Source organism: Chiloscyllium punctatum, chromosome 6, assembly GCF_047496795.1.
Source record: "Chiloscyllium punctatum isolate Juve2018m chromosome 6, sChiPun1.3, whole genome shotgun sequence".
Lineage (NCBI taxonomy): Eukaryota > Metazoa > Chordata > Chondrichthyes > Orectolobiformes > Hemiscylliidae > Chiloscyllium > Chiloscyllium punctatum.
In genome coordinates this window covers 37,394,374-37,417,672 of record NC_092744.1, presented here as the reverse complement: position 1 = coordinate 37,417,672, position 23,299 = coordinate 37,394,374, and the positions used below count along the sequence as shown (strand labels likewise).

Below are 23,299 nucleotides of genomic sequence, written 5' to 3'. Positions count from 1 at the left end.
GAAATTGCTTAAAGTTTCATTTCCATGGAAACTCTCAGATAGATCATTATTTTGTGATTATGTTGAACAGAGCCATGTAGTTAGACCAATAAATAAAGCAATAACAGTAGTATAAAGCTATGTTTAGATTAACTCAATTGAACAACTTAAATGTCGCTCAAAGATTTTGTTAAAAGTTCAAAAATAGCCACCCCACAGATAGACATGAATTTCCACACCCTGCTTAAGGAAGGTTTGAAGGTCTGCTCTCTCAGTACAATGAAAGGTACTGGCATTACAATCAGGTAGGAAGGATCATTACTTACAGTGCAGGAGCATTTGTCACTGAAATCAAAAACAAAAAAAAAAAGAGTAGGAGCAGGCTTTGGGAAAATGTCAAGCAAATAAACACAGTCTCAGTGAGAAATTAACGAGCCCAATGACTCAACACAGGACTGTATTTACAGGAAGATATACTCTGACATCTGGGTGCGATGCTGCATTTCAGCTACTTGCAGAATATAAATCAATGCAAAAAGGTTGGCTATACACTGAATTATGCTGCCCACTGTTGAATGCCAGTGGAATGTGGTGATTTAAAGATTAACAACTGTCAGAGGGGTAAAATAACAGAAGCAAAGACATGCCAGGGAAATGAACAATTAAAAATTGCATTTTACCATGTTGTTAGTTGCAGCAAAGGCACTAGGAATTCAGAGGAGGTGGAACAAAAGAACTAGGGAACAAAAAAAACCACTGAAAGAACTGCTGACTATAAATGCTTCCAACTTCTACACCAAGAAAATGCTTTTAAAATTTAAGATTATGCAGATGATGTTAAGTTAAAGCATTTATTACAGTGGCAGAAAAGACATTTGATGTGGACTTCCCTATGGAGGTAGTATGGGCTGAGGTCACAAAAAGGAGAGATCACCTTGTTGGGACTTTTCTATAGGCCTCCAAACGTTCCAAAGATGTAGAGGAAAGGATTGCAAAGATGATGCTGCATAGGAGTGAAAGTAACAGGGTAGTTGTTTTGGGGGCCTTCAACTTGCCTAATATTGACTGGAAACACTATAGTTAGAGTACCTTAGATGGGTCAGTTTTTGTCCAATGTGTGCAGGAGGGTTTCTTAACAGTATGTAGACAAGCCAAGAGACAAGGTCACATTGAATTTGATACTGGTAACGAACCAGGCCAGGTGTTAGATTTGGAGATAGGTGAGCACTTTGATAGCGACCACAATTCTGTTAAGTTTACTTTAGCAATGGAAATGGATAAGTATAAACTGCAGGGTAAGAATTATACCTGGGGAAAAGACAATTATGATGCGATTAGGCAATATTTAGATGCATAGGATGTGAAAAGAAATTGCAGGGGATAGGAACAATTGAAACGTAGAGCTTGTTCAAGTAACAGTTACATACTTATCAAGGATATGCAGTCACAGTCAGGCAGGCAGGAAGAGGCCGAGCGAGGGAACCGCGGTTTACTAAAGAAGTTGAATCTCTTGTCAGGACGAAGGAGGCGGCTTATGTAAAGATGAGATGTGTAGGCTCAGTTAGGGTGCTTGAGTGTTACAAGTTAGCCAGGAAGGGACATTAGTCATCTTTGGCAGGTAGGATCAAGGAAAACCTTAAAGCTTTCTAAAGCTATGTCAGGAATAAAAGAATGACTAGAGTAATATTAGGGCCTGTCAAGGTCAGTAGTGGGAAGTTGTGCATGGAGTCCGAAGAGATAGGAGAGGTGCTAAATGAATATTTTTAGTCAATAATCACAGAGGAAAAAGAAAATGCTGTTGAGGAGAATATGGAGACACAGGCTACTAGACTAGACACGATTGGAGGTTCACTAGGAGATGTTAGCAATTTCTGGAACGTGCGAAAATAGATAAATCCCCTGGGCTAGATGGGATTTATCAGAGGAGTCTCTGGGAAGCTAGGGAGGAGATTGCAGAGCTTTTAGCTTTGATCTTTATGTCGTCATTAGTCTCCTGGCGCTATTTCTGTAGCCAGAGGATAGCAAATGTTCCCTTGTTCAAGAAGGGGAGTAGAGACTACCCTGGTAATTATAGACCAGTGAGCCTTATTTCGGTTGTGGGTAAAGTGTTGGAAAGGACTATAAGAGATAGGATTTATAATCATCTAGAAAGGAATAATTTGATTAGGTATTGTCAATACGGTTTTGGGGAGGGTAGGGGTCGTGCCTCACAAACCTTGTTGAGTTCTTTGAGAAGGTAACCAAACTGGTGGATGAGGATAAAGCAGTTAATGTAGTGTATATAAAACTTTCAGAAAGCATTTGATAAGGTTTTCCACGGTAGGCATGGGACTGAAGGTGATTTATCGGTTTGGATCAGAAATTGGTTAGCTGGAAGATGACGGAGGGTGGTGGTTGATGGGAAATGTTCATCCCAGAGTTCAGTTACTAGTGGTGTCCCGCAAGGATGTGTTTTGGGTCTACAGTTTTTTGTCATTTTTATTAATGATCCAGATGAGAATATAGGAGGATTGCTTGGTAAATTTGCGGTTGGTAAATTTGTGGAGTCACTAAAGTCAGGGGAGGTGTGGTCAGTGCGGAAGGATGTTGCAAGTTACAGAGGGAATAGATAAGCTGCAGAGCTAGGCTGAGAGATGGGAAATGGAGTTTAATGCAGAAAAGTATAAGGTGATTCACTTTGGAAGGAGTAACAGGAATACAGAGTATTTGGCTAATAAGATTCTTGATAGTGTGGATGAGCAAAGAGATCTCTGTGTCCACGTGCATAGATCCCTGAAAGTTGCCAACCAGGTTGATAGGGTTGTTAAGGCGGCATACTGAGTGCGAGCTTTTATTGGTAGAGGGACTGAGTTTCAGAGCCAGGAGGTCATGTTGCAGGTGCACAAAACTCTGGTTCAAAACTTCTGGTCACCACATTACAGGAAGGACATGGAAGCATTGGAAAGGATACAGAGGAGGTTTACCAGAATGTTGCCTGGCATGGAGGTAAAGTCTTGTTAGGAAAGGCTGAGGGAGTTGAGGGAGTTGAGGCTGTTTTCATTAGAGAGAAGATGGTTAAGAGGTGACTTACAGACATATAAGATGATCGAGAAGATTAGATAGAGTGGACAGTGAGAACCTTTTTCCTTGGATGGTGATGGCTAGTACGAGGGGATGTAGCTTTAAATGGAGCAGTGATAGATATAGGATAGATGTAAGAGGTAGGTTCTTTACTCAGTAGTAAGGGTGGAATGCCCTACCTGCAATAGTAGTAGACCCACCTACTTTAAAGGCATTTAAATGGTCATTGGATAAATATATGGAAGTTAATGGAATAGCGTAGGTTAGATGGACTTTGGATCGGTTTCACAGGTTGGCACAACATCAAGGGCCAAAGGGCCTGTGTAATACTGTATTGTTCTATGCTTAAATATTACAAGCAATAAGCTTAGAAGAAAACTATGTCATAGGGAAAACAACTAAAGGAAAATAAAATGTTTGCTGACACCAATGATCTAAATAACCTGGCATGCTTACTGTCAATTGCTGCCAAATAGATGTACACATGTATAACATCAAGCAGACTTTTAAAAATAAAATAAATAGCCCAAGTTTAAACTTTACTTTTCTTACACAATCTATCCTTTTTCATTTTTAGGCACTTTAGGTATTTCTCACTATGTTAAATATGTTTATGAGAGGGGTCACTGGATGCTCCTGGATGTCTCAAGCACTGCCAAAAGGAAGTTGTAAAGCCCAACAGCAAGACTTAAAATTGCTGAGATAAAGAAATGTACCACATTCTGTTTCAAAGGAAAGACAACTGGATTTTATTGTCAGTATTTACATATGTTAAAAACTTCCTCTAAATGCAAGTCTGTTCATAGCTACACATTTCCATCCTCCTTTCTCTAGGGCCAAAAGCCATTAACACTACACTACAGTACAGACTACACAGTGTTATTTATTTTCTCCCCATACTCTCATTTTTATGGTGGGAAACTGGAATTTTTTTATACTTGCGAATTAGTTGAAACTGTGGGTTCCTTGTTTGCAGGAATGGGAATGCAACAGATCTTTGGTACTCAGGGTACTGATTCTGCGTGACTGGTTTTGAATTCATAGTTACTTGGAATTATGCATATGAACATCATTTCACAACCAGTCTGCTTATTTTAAGATCATGCAACCAGAATATAAAACTAAATTTTGTTTCATGTTCATGAACACTGTGTGAAGAATTCAAATATCATTGATGGTCACAACATATTTGGAGGTATGAAGGATTCTTCAATAACATGCAACAAGTTAATTCTTCAACTGACAAAATATATACACAATCCAGAGGTGGGAAAATCACTTAAAAATACTAATCAATAACCTAACACTGACATGATTAATAGGAGGTTGAAAGTGAGAGAGGGTGGCATTAGTGGCTAGCACTGCTGCCTCACAGCACCAGGGACCAGAGTTCGATTCCATCCTTGGGCAACTATCAGTGAGGAGTTTGTACATTCTCCTAGTGTCTACGTGAGTTTCGTCCCACAATCCAAATGTGCAGGTTAGGTGAATTGGCCATGCTAAATGTTCAGGGGTGTGTAGGTTATGTGCAGTAGTCAGGGGTAAATGTAGAGTATGAGAGGAGGAGAATTGGTCTGGTGGGTTACTTTTCAGAGGGGACTTGTTAGGCTGAAGGGCCTGTTTCCACACCAGGGATTCGATGAATTCCAACATCATATCTATGTAGGGATTCTATGAATTCTATTGAATGAAAATAGCTCTCCTTCAAGGTAGTGAATCACATTAACATGAAGAGCCAAATGGCCTCCTCCAGTGCGCAAAATTTCAATTATTACTCTGTTGCAAACAGTTTAGATACTGCTATCAGTTTCATCAGGCTTTGACTGCTCAAAAGATAGTTTATGGACTATGCAAATCAATTCTCACCTGCCCAAGTTCTTCATTAAGGTCAGAGGTGTTAACCTGTGCACGCTGACCTGTTGCATCATGGTACAAGTCAAGATCCCACACAATGAAAAAAGATCCCAAGAACTTCTGCATCTCAACGGTAACATAGAGTGAAATTGGAATGATGTAATTGTATAGCACCAAGAAAGCCAAGAAATCAGATATACCAGTCAGAATCTGTAAACAAAACAATAATTGTATCATTAAAATGAAGCAATATTATGATAGCTATATGAACATGATATTGAAAATGTACACATTATTCACCACATACATATTAAACAAAATGTTTATCACTAGCTGAAAGAAAATTTCACTTGCCAAACAATGGAAGGGGGAGCATGAGCAAGGAACAAACAGGTAAAATGCGAGTGTGGACAAGAGTGCGTGCGCATGTTTTCACTACTGTTTTTTTTTTAAGAAGTAGTATCCAAAGCCTTGCACAATTCTAAGGAAGGAGAAAAATAGACTCAATAATATTTGTTATTGGTGGAAGCTTTTTCTAATCCTTAGTATTGATCATTTATAAATTGCACTTTAAAAATGGGAACCATCGCAGCATGGCTACATTCAATGCATACATGCACAATTAGTTGAGCACTGCATGTTGAAAATAACATTGTCCACACATACAAATAGTTACAAAAGTTTAATAGAGCCTAAATCAGATTATAATCTATCCATACTCACTCTACTGCTATTTTTCTCCTGTGTCGTTCTTTCATTGTATGAAGGTTCATACCACCAAGCATATTTCAAGATGGTACTAATAACTGCTTCAATCACAAGAATTTCTAGGAAGACTATCAAAAAAGTGTTCATAGACCTAAACAGAATGACAAAATATCACAAGAATGACTTAATGCATTTTCTTTCACTTCCCATGGTTCACATCATCTCAATTCTGCATGCATCCTATTCTAGATCAACCTGTTTCATACATGCTCTAGCAAACCTCTGGAGCAGGAAAGATTTAAATCCTGGTCTCCTGGCTCAGAAGTTGGTACATGGCAAGTGCACTAGAAAAGCTCTATACAGGTATGTAATAAAATGCATAGTCATAGAGATGTACAGCATGGAAACAGACCCTTTGGTCCAACCTGTCCATGGCGACCAGATATCCCAACCCAATCTAGTCTCACCTGCTAGCACCCGGCCCATATCCCTCCAAACCCTTCCTATTCATATACCCTTCCATATGCTCCATAAATGTTGCAATTGTACCAGCCTCCACCACTTCCTCTGGCAGCTCATTCCATACACATACCATCCTGTGTGAAAAGGTTGCCCCTTAGGTCACTTTTATATCTTTCCCCTCTCACCCTAAATCTATGCCCTCTAGTTCTGGACTCCCCGACCCCAGGGAAAAGACTTTGCCTATTTACCCTATCCATGTCCCTCATAATTTTGTAAACCTCTATAAGGCCATCCCATAGCCTCCGACGTTCCAGGGAAAACAGCCCCAGCACGTTCAGCCTCTCCCTATAGCTCAAATCCTCCAACCCTGGCAACATCCTTGTAAATCTTTTTTGAACCCTTTCAAGTTTCACAATATCTTTCCGATAGGAAAGAGACCAGAACTGCATGCAATATTCCAACACTGGCCGAACCAATGTCTGGTAATATTCACGTTCTTAAAATCTTTATCGCATTATATATTTTCTGTTTTCACACAAAAAAAGTGGCGTGAAAATGGCCAACACAGTAAGATTAGGGCTGATTATCTAGCTTAATTCCACCACCTCACTCTATACTTATTCCATTTGGACTTTTGGTCATTGTATTTTTAATTACACATCTTATATTGATACTTTTGCCCAGAGCAGTAGTAATTTCAAAAATATAATCTGAGTATATGCAATAAACCTAGTTACTTAGGATACAATACAGAGTCCACAATACTGAGGAATTTTTTTTCCTCAATTTCAAAGTCTGTTCAAAACCAGGGAAAATTTTCAGAAACTTCACTGGGAAAATGCATACGGTTTTTCACAAAAATAGCAGAAAAATGCAGGTATATACACTCAATTACATACAGTTGTTCAACATTCAACACAATTTAGTGATCATAAGAAAGCAGACTGAAAAGGTGGTGACAGGACATGGAAGATTCGAAAGGGCAGCAATAGAGTTAAATCACTGGTAAACTTTGTTGCCCATTCCTAGTCACTCTTGAACAGAGTAGTTTTCTGAACTATTTCAATCGGGCAGTTGAGCACCAACCACATTGCTGTGGGTTTAGGACCAGACTTAAAGATAATTTGGGGCTTGGTTAGCTCAGCTGGTTGGACAGTTAGTTTGCGATGCAGATCGACACCAACAGCGGGGGTTCAATTTCCACACCAGCTGAGGTTTCCACGAAGATTCCTTCTTCTCAAACTCTCCCTTCACTTGAGGCATGGTTGCCTTCCGATTAAACCACCAACAATCAGCTCTCTCTAATGAGAGAGCAGCCATATGGTCCTCTGGTACTATAGTCACTTTAAAAATAAGGACATTAGCGAACCAGATCAATTTTACAAGAATGGTCTAATGGTGGCCATTTAACCAATTTTTATTCTAAATTTCATTGAAGTCAAATTTCACCAGCTGCAAAGGTGGGGATGTGCACCTGTGCTGTCAGAACATGACACTGGGCCTCTGGATTACCAGACTAGTGAAATTTGCACTATGTCACCTTCTCCCCTTATCTGCATATAATGCTAACTCAAATTTTAGAAATTAAAAAAAACGTAACTTGGATTCCATCTGAGTATTTGACCAACACTCTTGACAGTCATTCAAGACAAATATGAGAAGTTTAGTGTCAGTGGTATTTTAACTCCTAAATCTGTCGGAGAATAAGAATTATTACAGAACTGGAAGCAAGTGGGTAACAATGAGAACATGCAGTGCACTTTCAAACATTATTTTTTAAAGTTCATTTGTGAATGCAAACAAGTCTCGTAACTTTCATCAGTTGAGGGTAAATTGATCTCCGATCTCATTACTTGAAGGGAGTGGGACTCAAGGTGTGGGTGGAGATGAGAGGCAGTAGAGTTAGGAACATTAAAGATGTTTTAGAAAATAAAATATGGCAGTAGGTAGTTGGAGTGTGGAGAGATGAGTTCACTTTCTTAGATGCTTACAAGAAGCTTTGTTCTTGTATACTTATTTACTAAAAGTGTAATAACATTGAATTCCATGCTCCACACCTGCTTTCCGATTCTGGTTAATGGCTGGTCAAAACTGCAGAAGCCTTGGATGATTATGCTTTGCAAAACTGTTCTCATTATAGATATAGCCGCTATTAGAATGTTCTGTTTCAAGTCTTAGTTCATAATGAATTGTTCTCAAAAGCCAACTCATACTTGGTATTAATTTGCTGAAAATGTGTTGCTGGAAAAGCGCAGGAGGTCAGGCAGCATCCAAGGAGCAGGAGAATCGATGTTTCGGGCATCAACCCTTCTTCAGGATGCCCGAAATGTCGATTCTCCTGTTCCTTGGATGCTGCCTGATCTGCTGCGCTTTTCCAGCAACACATTTTCAGTTCTGATCTCCAGCATCTGCAGTCCTCACTTTCTCCTTGGTATTAATTTGGTTAGTTTTACTCAGATGTGTAGGACAATTAATTAAATTTAAGTCAATGATAAGTTAAACATGCTCTATTTCAAAATCTGATCAATCGGAGTGAAGTTGAATGTTTTCTTCTGATAAAACCACTGTACAAGTACTTGATGTTGACTGTATGAAAAATGCAATTACTGTAGTTCCTAGATTGGTTCAGTTGGCGTAGTGATGAACATGATTGTCACCTGCCACTTTCTAAATTCAGTTTCCTTAATGAAAGGAAAATCCACAGCATTTTCTCCTCTGGAAATTTCACAGCAAGTAAATTAAAAGAAAACTTACTTTTCCACAGAAGAGCGTTTCTGTGATTTGCTCTTATAATTCAAAGCAATCTTAGCATCCATTCCAGTGTAGACAGCCACACCTGAAAATTAATGTGCGTTATTTACGTTGAAGAAATAATAAGCTGTTAGTTAATTCAAAATACTTTAGTTCATCACTAGTATGAAACTACTTGCATCACAAACTTGTATGTAGTTTTTCATATAACAACCTGCATTTATCATTTGCAAAATTCAAAATGGCAATGGAAAAACAAAGAAACCAAAATAGATTATCAAACAATACAAAATCCAAAACCTTGAACTATATTCTTTGAAACAAGACTAAATAGAGTAATCCCTTGTGTCACAGGAATTTACCATCAGTTTTGTGGTGGCAAATATCTATTTGCATTAATGATATCTGGCACAAGGTGTTACCTGACGTGTGTTTAAAAAGAAAAATCAGTGTACAAAAATAAATTATTTTATCCTTAATGAATTATTGAGGGACCGACTGTATAAAATAACACACACCAGTGGGCTACTTTCATCAGATGAATTCCCTCTTCCTGTTGACACTTCTATGAAAGGTAGGTTATGAGCCAAAACTTGAGTTTGCACGCCCTTTGTGTCTCTGGGGGTTTCTTCCGGATGCTCCGGTTTTCTCCCACAGTCCAAACATGAGCAGATTAGGTGGATTGACCATGGTAATCTGTCCCTCAATGTCCAGGAATGCGCAGGCTGAGTGGGCTAGCTATGGTAAATGTGGCATTATAGGGTTAAAGGTGGGGGCCTGGGTTTAGGTGGGATGCCCTTTGGAATATCAGTGCAGACATGAAGGGACGAATGGCATATTTCTGCACAGCAGGAATTCAATTACTCCATTTATTGGCCATAAATGCTGCAAGCTAGGTTTTGGTCAAGTAGTATTTCTGACAAAGACAAATCATCAAAATATCACAGTTCATTGAAATTTTCATCCTGTTTGCAGAACTAGCAGTTTAACCGTATCCACTTGGAAGAGCTTCAACCTTTTTCTAATACTGAGCGAAAAAAAATTACTATCTCAAATCTCAGAGACCAGTTTGCTGTACTGTGAAATGAGACCATTGATTAAGATTGACACATAAATGCACACTAATTGACTAAAACAGACAAACACTTTCTTGATGTAGGATGAAAAATGTAGCCAATTCTCTGGGAAAGGAGGGTTAGGTTTCCATGCAAGTGGGAAACTAGCTAAGAATGGAAGATGCAACAATTATCCATTGCTGCACTGATGATGGAGAGAAGGGAAAACTAAAGTTTAAGCTGCCAGAGACCAGCAGACCCAGAGATAGGACTGAATCCTGAATTGGGTTGAGAATTAAAAGTGTGCTGAAACTTTCGGACTTGTGAAAGCAACTGGGCAGAACATATCCCACATTTTTCTAGGGTACACTCGATCAGGTCGCAGGGATTTCTCTCCCTTTATACTTTAAGACCTTCAATACCTCCTCTGCTGTAACATGGACTATTTACAAGTGATCAATACCTATTTCCCAGAGTTCCCTAGCTTCCATGCCTTTCTCCAGTACAAATACTGAAGTGAAGTTTTCATTTAGCATCTCACCCATCTTGTGTATTTCCAAGCATAGATTACCTTGTTTATCTTTAAGGAGCTCTAATACTCTCTCTAGTTGCTCTTTTGCCCTTAATATACTTGCAGAATCTCTTTGAATTATCCTTAATCTTAACTGCTAAGGCTATCTCAGTTCCCTTGTCTCCTTACTTCCCTCTTAAGAATTCCCTTAATCCCTTTATACTCAAGATGCACTTGATACGGTGGTGTATACCAGACATATTCCTCCTCCTTCCTCTTGAAGGAAGCCTCAATAGCCCTAATCATGCATTGTTCCCTCCATTTACCAGCCTTACCCTTCACTCTTACAGGAACATACTGCCTCTGAACACTCACTTTTGAAAGCCTCCCACTCGCCAGCCACCCCTTTCCCTGCGAAGTCAGTACCAATCAACTTTTAAAAGTTGGCCTTACTCCAATTTAAAACTTTACCAAGACCTATTCTTTTCCATAACTATTTTAAAATTAATAGAATTATGATTAGATTCGCTACAGTGTGGAATGATCACTGATCCCAAAATGCTCCCCTAAGATGGAGGACAGGAAAATTTCTGGTTGTAAGAGCTGCTCCTTATTTTTTGAGGTATTTTAGTTGCTGGAGGTGATTTCCTCGAATTGCAGGAGCAGCAATTACTGTTTCATATGCTATTGCATTGGTCCAAAGTTCCAAAACAAAAAAAAAGTCAAAACAACAGCAATTTTAAAAGGGAGAAGAACAGACAAAGGAAGCACATGGTGAGGGCGAGGGCAGAGAGAGGGGGCGAGGGCAGAGAGAGGGGGCGAGGGCAGAGAGAGGGGGCGAGGGCAGAGAGAGGGGGCGAGGGCAGAGAGAGGGGCGAGGGCAGAGAGAGGGGGCGAGGGCAGAGAGAGGGGGCGAGGGCAGAGAGAGGGGGCGAGGGCAGAGAGAGGGGGCGAGGGCAGAGAGAGGGGGCGAGGGCAGAGAGAGGGGGCGAGGGCAGAGAGAGGGGGCGAGGGCAGAGAGAGGGGGCGAGGGCAGAGAGAGGGGGCGAGGGCAGAGAGAGGGGGCGAGGGCAGAGAGAGGGGGCGAGGGCAGAGAGAGGGGGCGAGGGCAGAGAGAGGGGGCGAGGGCAGAGAGAGGGGGCGAGGGCAGAGAGAGGGGGCGAGGGCAGAGAGAGGGGGCGAGGGCAGAGAGAGGGGGCGAGGGCAGAGAGAGGGGGCGAGGGCAGAGAGAGGGGGCGAGGGCAGAGAGAGGGGGCGAGGGCAGAGAGAGGGGGCGAGGGCAGAGAGAGGGGGCGAGGGCAGAGAGAGGGGGCGAGGGCAGAGAGAGGGGGCGAGGGCAGAGAGAGGGGGCGAGGGCAGAGAGAGGGGGCGAGGGCAGAGAGAGGGGGCGAGGGCAGAGAGAGGGGGCGAGGGCAGAGAGAGGGGGCGAGGGCAGAGAGAGGGGGCGAGGGCAGAGAGAGGGGGCGAGGGCAGAGAGAGGGGGCGAGGGCAGAGAGAGGGGGCGAGGGCAGAGAGAGGGGGCGAGGGCAGAGAGAGGGGGCGAGGGCAGAGAGAGGGGGCGAGGGCAGAGAGAGGGGGCGAGGGCAGAGAGAGGGGGCGAGGGCAGAGAGAGGGGGCGAGGGCAGAGAGAGGGGGCGAGGGCAGAGAGAGGGGGCGAGGGCAGAGAGAGGGGGCGAGGGCAGAGAGAGGGGGCGAGGGCAGAGAGAGGGGGCGAGGGCAGAGAGAGGGGGCGAGGGCAGAGAGAGGGGGCGAGGGCAGAGAGAGGGGGCGAGGGCAGAGAGAGGGGGCGAGGGCAGAGAGAGAGGGGCGAGGGCAGAGAGAGAGGGCGAGGGCAGAGAGAGAGGGCGAGGGCAGAGAGAGAGGGCGAGGGCAGAGAGAGAGGGCGAGGGCAGAGAGAGAGGGCGAGGGCAGAGAGAGAGGGCGAGGGCAGAGAGAGAGGGCGAGGGCAGAGAGAGAGGGCGAGGGCAGAGAGAGAGGGCGAGGGCAGAGAGAGAGGGCGAGGGCAGAGAGAGAGGGCGAGGGCAGAGAGAGAGGGCGAGGGCAGAGAGAGAGGGCGAGGGCAGAGAGAGAGGGCGAGGGCAGAGAGAGAGGGCGAGGGCAGAGAGAGAGGGCGAGGGCAGAGAGAGAGGGCGAGGGCAGAGAGAGAGGGCGAGGGCAGAGAGAGAGGGCGAGGGCAGAGAGAGAGGGCGAGGGCAGAGAGAGAGGGCGAGGGCAGAGAGAGAGGGCGAGGGCAGAGAGAGAGGGCGAGGGCAGAGAGAGAGGGCGAGGGCAGAGAGAGAGGGCGAGGGCAGAGAGAGAGGGCGAGGGCAGAGAGAGAGGGCGAGGGCAGAGAGAGAGGGCGAGAGACAGAGAGAGAGGGCGAGAGACAGAGAGAGAGGGCGAGAGACAGAGAGAGAGGGCGAGAGACAGAGAGAGAGGGCGAGAGACAGAGAGGGCGGACAGACATGCACAGTTACTGCCTTTGAATTCATGTGTCGTTGGACATTGGAGTGTATCTGGGAAAATTAAACTGAATTTCACAACTAATCTTGGAGGAACCAGTTTGGGTGAAGTTCACAACACAGAATCAGATAAGTTAATTGTTGTTTTAAGTCTATCCAAGAGAAAGGCTGTATTAGTGAGCACAGTGGGTTCTTTCTTGATTGTGTGTTTTTGGAGAGAAGTCTCTTGATGAAACTTAAAAATATAAGCTACAGGTATTAATTTAACTGGTGCAGTATTTTGCAGCAAAATGGGTCTATAGATTGTGAAGGAGCAAAAAATGGCCATTGCAGTGATATGTATGTCTTGTCAGATGTGGGAGTTTAAAGGTTACTGCGGATTATATCTGCCATAAATGCTGTTGGATGCGAATCTTATCAGATCGAGTGGATCGGTTGGAGAGACAGATAGAAGCAATGAGGAATTTGCAACAACATGTGATGGATGGCAGTTATAGGAAGGGGGGAAAAGTCTCAGATACAGTCATATAGATGGGTTAACTCCAGGAAAGGTAAGAGAGGTAGGCACCTAGGGCAGTCTTTTGTGGATATACCCATTTCAAACAAGTATGCTGATTTGGAAAATGTAGGGGCTGATGGATTCTCAGGGGAATGTAGCATGAACAGCCAAGTTTCTGGTATTTAGACTGGCTCTAATGCAATGAGGGGTACGTCGGCTTCCAAGAAATCAATTGTGTTAGGAGATTCTGTAGTCCGAGGTACAGACACATGTTTCCGTGGCCAGCAGAGAAAAAACAGAATGGTGTGTTGTTTCCCTGGTGCCAGGATCAAGGATGTCTCAGAGGGTGCAGAAAGTTCTCAGGGGGAAAAGGGCCAGCAAGAGGTCATTTGTCCACATCGGAACCAATGATTTAGGAAGGGAAAAAGTTGAGATTCTGAAGGGAGATTACAGAGAGTTAGGCAGAAATTTAAAAAGGAAGTCTTCAAGGGAAGTAATATCTGCATTACTCCCAGTACTATGAGCTCGTGAGGGCAGGAATAGGAGAATAGAGCAGATGAATGCATGGCTGAGGAGCTGGTGTATGGGAGAAGGATTCACATTTTTGGATCATTGGAATCTCTTTTGGTGTAGAAATGACCTGTACAAGAAGGACGGATTGCACCTAAATTGGAAGGGGATTAATATGCTGGCAGGGAGATTTGCTAGAACTTCTTGAGAGAATTTAAACTAGTAAGGTGGGGGGGTGGGACCCAGGGAGATAGTGAGGAAAGAGATCAATCTGAGGCTGGTGCAGTTGAGAACAGAAAAGTGAGTCAAACAGTCAGGGACAAGGTAGGACTAATAAATTAAAACTGCATTTATTTCAATGCAAGGGGTCTAACAGGGAAGGCAGATGAACTCAGGGCATGGTTAGGAACATTGGACTGGGATATCATAGCAATTACAGAAACATGGCTCAGGGATGGGCAGGACTGGCAGCTTAATGTTCCAGGATACAAATGCTACAGGAAGGATAGAAAGGGAGGCAAGAGAGGAGGGGGAGTGGCGTTTTGATAAGGGATAGCATTACAGCTGTGCTGAGGGAGGATATTCCTGGAAATACATCCATTGAAGTTATTTGGGTGGAACTGAGAAATAAGAAAGGGATGATTACCTTATTGGGATTGTATTATAGACCCCATAATAGCCAGAGGGAAATTGAGAAACAAACTTGTAAGGAGATCTCCGCTATCTGTAAGGATAATAGGGTAGTTATGGTAGTGGATTTTAACTTTCCAAACATCGACTGGGACTGCCATAGTGTTAAAGGTTTAGATGGAAAAGAATTTCTTTACTGTGTACAAGACAATTTTCTGATGCAGTATGTGGATGTACCTACTAGAGAAGGTACAAAACTTGACCTACTCTTGGGAAATAAGGCAGGGCAGGTGACTGAGGTGCCAGTGGGGGAGCACTTTGGGGCCAGCGACAATATATTAGTTTTAAAATATTGATGGAAAAGGATAGACCAGATCTAAAAGTTGAAGTTCTAAATTGGAGAGGGGCCAATTTTGATGGTATTAGGCAAGAACTTTTGAAAGCTGATTGGAGGCAGATGTTTGCAGGTAAAGGGACAGCTGGAAAATGGGAAGCTTTCAGAAATGAGATAACAAGTATCCAGAGAAAGTATATTCCTGTCAGGGTGAAAGGAAAGGCTGGCAGGTATAGGGAATGCTGGATGACTAAGGAAATGGAGGGTATGGTTGAGAAAAAGAAGGAAGCATATGTCAGGTATAGACAGGGTAGATCAAGTGAATCCTTAGAAGAGTATAAAGACAATAGGTGTATATTTAAGGGGGAAATCAGGAGGGCAAAAAGGGGACATGAGATGGCTTTGGCAAACAGAGTTAAGGAGAATCCAAAGGGTTTTTACAAATATATTAAGGACAAAAGGGTAACTAGGGAGAGAATAAGGCCCTTCAAGGATCAGCAAGGCGGCCTTGGTGTGGAGCCACAAAAAATGGGGAGATACTAAATGAATATTTTGCATCAGTATTTACTGTGGAAAAGGATATGGAAGATATAGACTGTAGGGAAATAGATGGTGACATCTTGCAAAATGTCCAGATGACAGATGAGGAAGTGCTGGATGTCTTGAAACTCTGTGGGAATGAGAAGTGATTGCTGTGCCTCTTGTTGAGATATATGTATCAACAGTCATAGGTGAGGTGCCAGAAGACTGGAGGTTGGCAAGCGTGGTGCCACTGTTTAAGGAGGGCGGTAAGGACACGCCAGGGAAGTACAGACCAGTGAGCCTGACCTCAGTGCTGGGCAAGTTGTTGGAGCGAATCCTGAGGGACAGGATGTATTTGGAAAGGCAGGGACTAATTCGGGATAGTCACCATGGCTTTGTGCATGGGAAATCATGTCTCACAAACTGGATTGAGTTTTTTGAAGTAGTAAGAAAGAAGATTGATGAGGGCAGAGCAGTAGATGTGATCTATATGGACTTCAGCAAGGCGTTCGACAAGGTACCCCATGGGAGACTGATTAGCAAGGTTAGATCTAACGGAATACAAAGAGAACTAGCCATTTGGATACAGAACTGGCTCAAAAGGTAGAAGACAGAGGATGGTGGCGGAGGGTTGTTTTTCCGACTAGAGGCCTGTGACCAGTGGAGTGCCACAAGGATCGGTGCTGGGTCCTCTACCTCTGGGTCATTTACATAAATGATTTAGATGCGAGCATAAGAGGTACAGTTAGTAAGTTTGCAGATGACACCAAAATTGGAGGTATAGTGGACAGCGAAGATGGTTACTTCCGATTACAACAGGATCTGGACCAGATGGGCCAATGGGCTGAGAAGGGACAGATGGAGTTTAATTCAGATAAATGTGAGGTGCTGTATTTTGGGAAAGCAAATCTTAGCAGGTCTTATACACTTAATGGTAAGGTCCTAGGGAGTGTTGCTGAACAAAGACCTTGGAGTGCAGGTTCATAACTCCTTGAAAGCAGAGTAGCAGGTAGATAGGATAGTGAAGAAGGCGTTTGGTATTGTTTCCTTTATTGGTCAGAGTATTGAGTACAGGAGTTGGGAGGTTCTGTTGCAACTGTACAGGACATTGGTTAGGCCACTGTTGGAATATCGCGTGCAATTCTGGTCTCCTGAAACATGAAAGGGTTCAGAAAAGATTTACAAGGATGTTGCCAGGGTTGGAGGATTTGAGCTCTAGGGAGAGGCCAAACAGGCTGGGGCTGTTTTCCCTGGAACGTCGGAGGCTGAGGGGTGACCTTATAGAGGTTTACAAAATTATGAGGGGCATGGATCGGATAAATAGACAAAGTCTTTTCCCTGGGGTCCGGGAGTCCAGAACTAGATGGCATAGGTTTAGGGCGAGTGGGGAAAGATATTAAAAAAAAGAGACCCAAGGGGCAACATTTTCACGCAGAGGGTGGTATGTGTATGGAATGAGCTGCTGGAGGAAGTGGTGGAGGCTGGTACAATTGCAACATTTAAGATGCATTTGGATGGGTATATGAATAGGAAGGGTTTGGAGGGTTATGGGCCAGGTGCTGGCGGGTGGGACGAGATTGGGTTGGGATATCTGGTCAGCACGGACAGATTGGACTGAAAGGTCTGTTTCCATGCAGTACATCTCTAGGACTCTATGACTAACACTTTAGTCACTTGCCCTGCCTTATTTTCCAAGAGAAGGTTCGAGGGTTATGAATCGTTGGAATTCAAAACAGGTGTTGTAGAAGCTCAATTGTTGTGTGTTTTTAGAGTGTGACAGATTTCTAAATAACAATGTAAAGGATATGGGAATCCATGTGGGGAAAAAAGGCATTGAAATAAATGATCAGCTATGATCATATGAACTAGTCATGCAGGCTGAGATAGCTGAACAACCTACTCCAGTCTTTATGACCATTAACTAAACGTTTCCCTTCAATTGGATGGTATAAGTGAAAGGCACACAACTCCACAATGGGAGAACATAAAACCAAAAGAAACAAAACTGCATAATGCAGAACACCAAGGAAAAATGCATCTTGATAAAACCCTTCTCACAGAAATGATCTTAAAATGTTGTACATGAAAATTTACTTGATTAAATTGCTCAGCTGAATTTAAGTAAAATGGTGTGCAAAGTACAAGGAGAATAGTCACAAGAGCAGACAGTAATCTTCAGTTAAATATATAAGAACTTAAAATTAAAAATGTTAATTAGAAGTTAACTAAAATATGAACATGCTTGCAAATTTCTTTTACTGAAAATTTCATGACAACAGTAGTCAAAAGAAATTTTATTTAGTTGAGCAGAAACAATCTTTGTACCGTAAACTTCATTGGTATTTTTCAAACTTGCTCCTCGAAGTAGAAGATTTTCTGGTCCCAGAGGTCTGAAAACAGAAAACATCAGGTTACATTTCAGCAACACTTCTATAAACCTACAGTCTGTCAACAAGGCTACAATTTCAATATTTTTTACTTTTTAAAAAATTAAACATTGGAAGTTTTAGTTCGAAAGCAAGCAATTTCTGGTATCCTAATGGAAACAGTTGCAAAAGACAACCCGATTCTCTCATTGCAAATACATCTGGTTTTTACCAGAAAGCACAACTAACATCAAAGCCAAATTTCCATGCTCTGAAGTTGAAACATTGTAGTCTGGCTCGGATATTTTGCAATAGTTGGGCAAATTTCTTGCAGTTCAGGAACAGCTTCACTAACAGTATTGTGGGCCTACCTACAAATGGAATGCAATTGCTCAAGAAGGCAGATCACCACCCTCTCCATGCCAACAGGGATGGGCAATAAATGCTCGTACAGCAGGTGACACCCACATCCCATGAATTAATACAAAAGAGAAAACCTTACGCTGGTCTATGACAAGATAACCACACTCAAAAATGCAGTTAGTCTATGTGCTATTGAAAGGCAAAAAAGAACAATCTCTGCGAGCAGCATAAATAACTTTTTTTCCTTTATTTACCCTTCTGCTCATTTTGTATCCATATTGCAACTGCCCCTTTATTCAAAGAGCTACAGCTTTTTTCAAACTCATTGTGTGGCACTGAATCAAATTTCTTCTGAGAAACGTTATTCCCTAGTAAAACTTTGAACTCACTCTCACTGCAGTCAATCCTTTAGCTTTGGTTCTCATTTCCACTACCCATAACCCCATACCTTTAAATTCAAATGCGATACATTTTAGCAAAAGCGTCACTTTCCCCTATTTCTGTAATATCCTTAAAATTTACGTGTGACCTAAACTCAAGTTTTCCAATTTCTGGATTCCTGTACTTCCTTCCCCAATCCTTTGCCCCATCATTGATCAGCATGCCTCAGTCATCCGTGAATATTCTTGAATTGTTTTAAGCTCTCTGCATTTCAACCAATTTGCTCATCACCCTCTCTGGCTCAGCACCCTTTATTTGGACCACAGAAAGCCATAGTGTCTGGTCTTTGAAAGTGCAATTCAACTAGTTCCACTTCCCAGCTCTTTTCTCAACACACTTCCCCCAAAAGAAAAGGATCAGGAGCAACCTGATAGAACTTTACAAAATTACAAGAGAAATTGATAGAATGATAGTAAAGAGTATTTTTTCCCAAGGCACAAAAGTCAATTACCAGGGGACGTAGGTATAAGCTAAAAAAGGGCTAAGTTTAAACGTAGAAGCTTTTGTTTCATAGAGGGTGTCAAGTGCCTGTAATGCACACCAGAAGTGGTGGTGGCGAATGTAGATACAATAGCAATGTTTAAGAGTCATCTTTATAGACATATGAGTAGGCAGGAAAGAGAGGAATACAGACTGTGTAAAGGCAAAAAGTTTTTTTTAAAAAGTTTAAAAAGGCATCACGTGTTGGTTCAGTGTTGGTGGGCCGTAGGCCCTCTGGGACCTCTTCTGTGACAAGGCCCCAAAGATTTCCTCACCTTCTTCCCATAGCATTCTGGGATAGATCCCATCAGGTCAGAAGACTTGCCTGCCTTAACACTTTTTTAGAAACACCCAACACCACCATCTTTTTATATTCACCTGTCCCGCAATAATCAACAATACTCCCACCCCCCACCCCGAGCTGTCCTTCTCTTTTGTGAATACCACTGTAAATTATTCATTAAAGATCTCACCCACTTCCTCCAGATCCAGCTGGAAGTTCTCTATGTCCTTGAGTGGATTTATTCTTTCCCTAGCTACTCTCTTGCTCCTTACATCTGTATATGATATCTTGGGGTTTTCCTTAATCTTGTTTGCCAAAAGACATTCAATGGCCCCCCCTTTGGCCCATCTAACTTAGTTTGAGTGCTTTCATGCTACCTTTGCATTCTTTGAGGGCTCTGTCTATCTTCAGTTTCCTAAATCTTATGTATGCCTCCTTTTGCATTTTAAGTAGGCTCTGAATTTCTTTTATCATCCAAGATTCCCAAATCTTGCCATCCTCAACCTTCATTTCACAAGAATATACTGGTCCTTAAACCTAATCAACTACCCTTTAAAAAGATTCCCACATGCCAAATGGGGATTTAGTCTCAAACAACTTCCCCTAGTTCCTCCATAATACTGTGGTAACTAGACTTCCTCCAATTTAAGGAATACTTTTATCCTTATTCATAAGTAACTTACAACTTATAGAATTACGGTCGCTGTTCCCGAAATAAGCTGCTTATTCTTAAGTTTTGTACATATATAAACAGAAAATGGTCACAAATTAAGACCGCATGTTAATCCTGGCAAACTATTTCATAACTGGTTCTCAAATATTGTGAATAATTTAGATAAATATTTTAGCTATGGCCAGGCATGCTTATGATTTTATAGCAAAGCAGGTAGTATATATTTTCATACCTCACTATATTGTTTGGATTTTGTTGGATCCTAATTTGCCCAACAAATCTGTAAAGAAACAAACAGTCATGAAATATTGAAGCAGAGCAAATACAAAGAAAACAAAGCTTAGATTGCTACAGAATTGGTTCACATAGATTATGTTGTACAATCATTTTATTTCACCTCACCTATACAGGTCCGGTTCTGGCTGATGGCAGGTTATGACAGCCCTCAGAGTGTGTAGTTGAGAAACAGTCCGCAATTTGGCTATTTCAGGAACTGCATGATGTGTCTAAGAGAGATCACAAAGATCAAAATAAAAATGTGAAGTGCACTATTGAATAAACTGCATAAGAATCCACACGTCTACAATCTTTTTCACAATTTCCCATTGAATGACATTTTAAAATATTCATTTATTCAATCATCGCATTTAACATGCCATCTGCAGAAGTTAACATTTTTGAGAATGAAGGGATGATTACTGATAAGAAACACTGTTCAACCATTTTAATTCACCTATCTAGAGATCAGAGTGTTGCCTGCTTCAGAAGACAGTTTTTCCTCAAAGGAAGGCTCAGCTTCCAGTTATTTTGATTTTAATTGGGTAATATTTCCTAACCATTACACATATATTCCGACAGAAAGCCAAGTAAATCTTCAGGTATATTCCCAGATGTTAAGTAAATACAGAATACAAAATTAACTAAGCACCGAAATACACATGAAAGAAACAAAACATTTAATGTTTCTTGTCTCATGCAGGATTACCAATTTGTAGGTGAAACGCTTTAGGTTTTAAAAGGTTTTCCAGTCTTAGTTGAGACTGGTAATAATCAAAGCAAGGTGAATAAATAGGAACGTACCTAGGAAACTGAGTTTTGGTGCACATTTTATTTATCCAGCTCCCAGCAGTGTGAAAAACTATCGCATTAAGGGAATCGGACGCAAGTTGTTGGAGTCATGGGTGGTAATGTTAAAGGCCATGTTATTATGAAATTGTATGAATCAAAGACAATACTTCTTACTATCATTTCAGCACCTGAAGAATAATTCACCTACCACACTCACCAAAAACATTGCACAATATTGAGAAGTTACATCTCCTGTCTCATCACTGGGACAATTTCCTTCCTTTAAAGAGGAGTCCAGGTAGACAGGGTGGTGAAGGCAGTGTTTGGTACGCTTGCCTTTATTTGATCAGTGCATCGAGTGTAGGAGTTGGAAGGTCATGTTGTGGTTGTACAGGACATTGGTTAGGTCACTTTCAGACTACTGCTTTCAATTCTGGTTTCCCCGCTATAGAAAAGATGCGGTGAAACTTAAAAGGATGTTGCCAGAGTTGAAGGGTTTCAGCTGTAAGGGAGTGGATGAACAGGCTGGGACTATTTTCCCTGGATCGGAGGCTGAGGGGCAATGGATAGGGTAAGGAAGTCCAAAATTTTTTCCCAGGGTAAGGAAGTCCAAAACTAGAGGGCAAACACTTGAGACCTAAAGGACAACCTTTTTAAACAGAGGATAGTGTGTGTATGGTATGAGCTGCCAGAGGTGGTGATGGAGGCTGCTACAATTACAACATTAAAAAGTTATCTGGATGGATATACGAATAGGAAGGGTTCAAGAGGGATATTGGCCAGATGAGTCTAGAGTTATTTAGGATATCTGGTTGGCATGAACACGTTGGACTGAAGGTGTTGTATATCTCTGTGACACTAACTTATTAATGCTATTTCTCCTCCAAGTCAAATATTTGACCATTTTATGCACTCTCTCTCTAATGACTGGGTCACTAATATTTAAACCCTTACTTCCCATGTAAGTTATCACAAATTTTCAACAGCTACTTCCATTACTGAGTTCCCACGTTCTTGAAACTCACTCCTGAACAAGTGATAATGAATTGATATCCAAATGCTGTACGAGAATAATATCAGTTAACTCCAGCTACCAACATGTCCCCCACATCTAACAACAAAACATCCATTTCCACACAAATGACATTTGCCACTGCTTTCATTCACCATAAAAACAGTAATAGCTGTTGTTGCATCAATAACAATGTAAACTGCCATTGCTAGCCTGAAGAGTCCTCAGCCCCATTTTAGTGGTCCCACTGTTTCTGCAAGTCAACACTAATCCATTAATCATCTTTAAATCCCTCAATAAAAAAGATCAACCAGCCTCCACCACATTTAATTGTCAAACTCGGAGCCACAAGAACCAATGCAACATCAGCTATTTCCGATCTATATTATCGAATTAGACTAAGACTCAAAAGGCAGGTATTCAAGTTTGCTGACAACAGAAACTGGATCAGAACAAAAATTGAGGACACAACCCTGCAACAGTAGTAGACTCACTGACATCAAGGGCATTTAAATGGGCATTGGGTATACATGTGGATAATAATGGAACAGTGTAAGTTAGATGGACATTGGATTAACTTCACAAGTTGGTGCAACATCAAGGGCCGAAGGACCTGTACTGCACTGTAACATTCCATGTTCAAAAGCCAGGTTACTTCAGGTTAATGTGTGGCAAAAAAGTGGAAGATAAAATAGGAACAGTTGTGGGGTTATTCACTTCAGTTGTTCGAATAGAAAAGCAAAATAATTTTCAAAAAGGCATGAAGCTTCCAAACCATGTTCAGAAAGACTTGTGCTCATACGAGGGATGTGTACAGCAAGCAATTAATAAGTGAAACAGGACATGGCCTTTTTCCAACCACACTAGGAAATTAAAGCCAGTAAACTTTATTATGATTGCACAAGGTTTTGCTGATAACGCATCTAGAATACAGTGTGCATTTTTGATTTCCATATCTAAGGAAGGATATACTTGCCTAGGGGACATTACACCAAACATTCATGAGATTGCATACTGGAACAGAAGCACAAGTTAATTCCACATTTCATTGAAATTTAAAAAATCATAGGTGATCCCAACGTATGATGAGTGCTCTTTTTGTTATGTCAATTTGGTTTTGTAGAAGCCAGCAGAGGGAACAGGGTGTGAAGGAACAGCTATATTTGACTGCTTTGAAGCATGTTCAATAATGGCTGAGAAGGAGAGTTTGGCTTGTTGCAAGGTTTTCAACAGGCCACCCAAAATACTTCAGTTAATGAACACACTCTTTAGTTAGCTGAACGGAGGCAGTTAGAAG

At 41.9% G+C, this 23,299-nt stretch overlaps 1 protein-coding gene across 3 annotated transcripts in view; it reads right to left on the bottom strand.

Annotated features, from left to right (window-relative positions):
* atp11b (ATPase phospholipid transporting 11B) overlaps positions 1 to 23,299 on the bottom strand; it is a 174,629-nt gene that overhangs the window by 109,091 nt on the left and 42,239 nt on the right. For all 3 annotated transcript variants that reach the window (XR_011960884.1, XM_072572445.1, XM_072572446.1), the window contains exons 7-12: positions 20,325 to 20,428; positions 20,155 to 20,202; positions 17,642 to 17,706; positions 8,818 to 8,899; positions 5,617 to 5,752; positions 4,906 to 5,103 (exon numbers count right to left, since the gene is read on the bottom strand). Coding sequence is in view for 2 of the 3 variants with exons in the window: in XM_072572445.1 (XP_072428546.1) it covers positions 4,906 to 5,103; positions 5,617 to 5,752; positions 8,818 to 8,899; positions 17,642 to 17,706; positions 20,155 to 20,202; positions 20,325 to 20,428 (633 nt within the window). In the remaining variant the exon portion in view is untranslated. The remainder of the gene's footprint in view (positions 1 to 4,905; positions 5,104 to 5,616; positions 5,753 to 8,817; positions 8,900 to 17,641; positions 17,707 to 20,154; positions 20,203 to 20,324; positions 20,429 to 23,299) is intronic.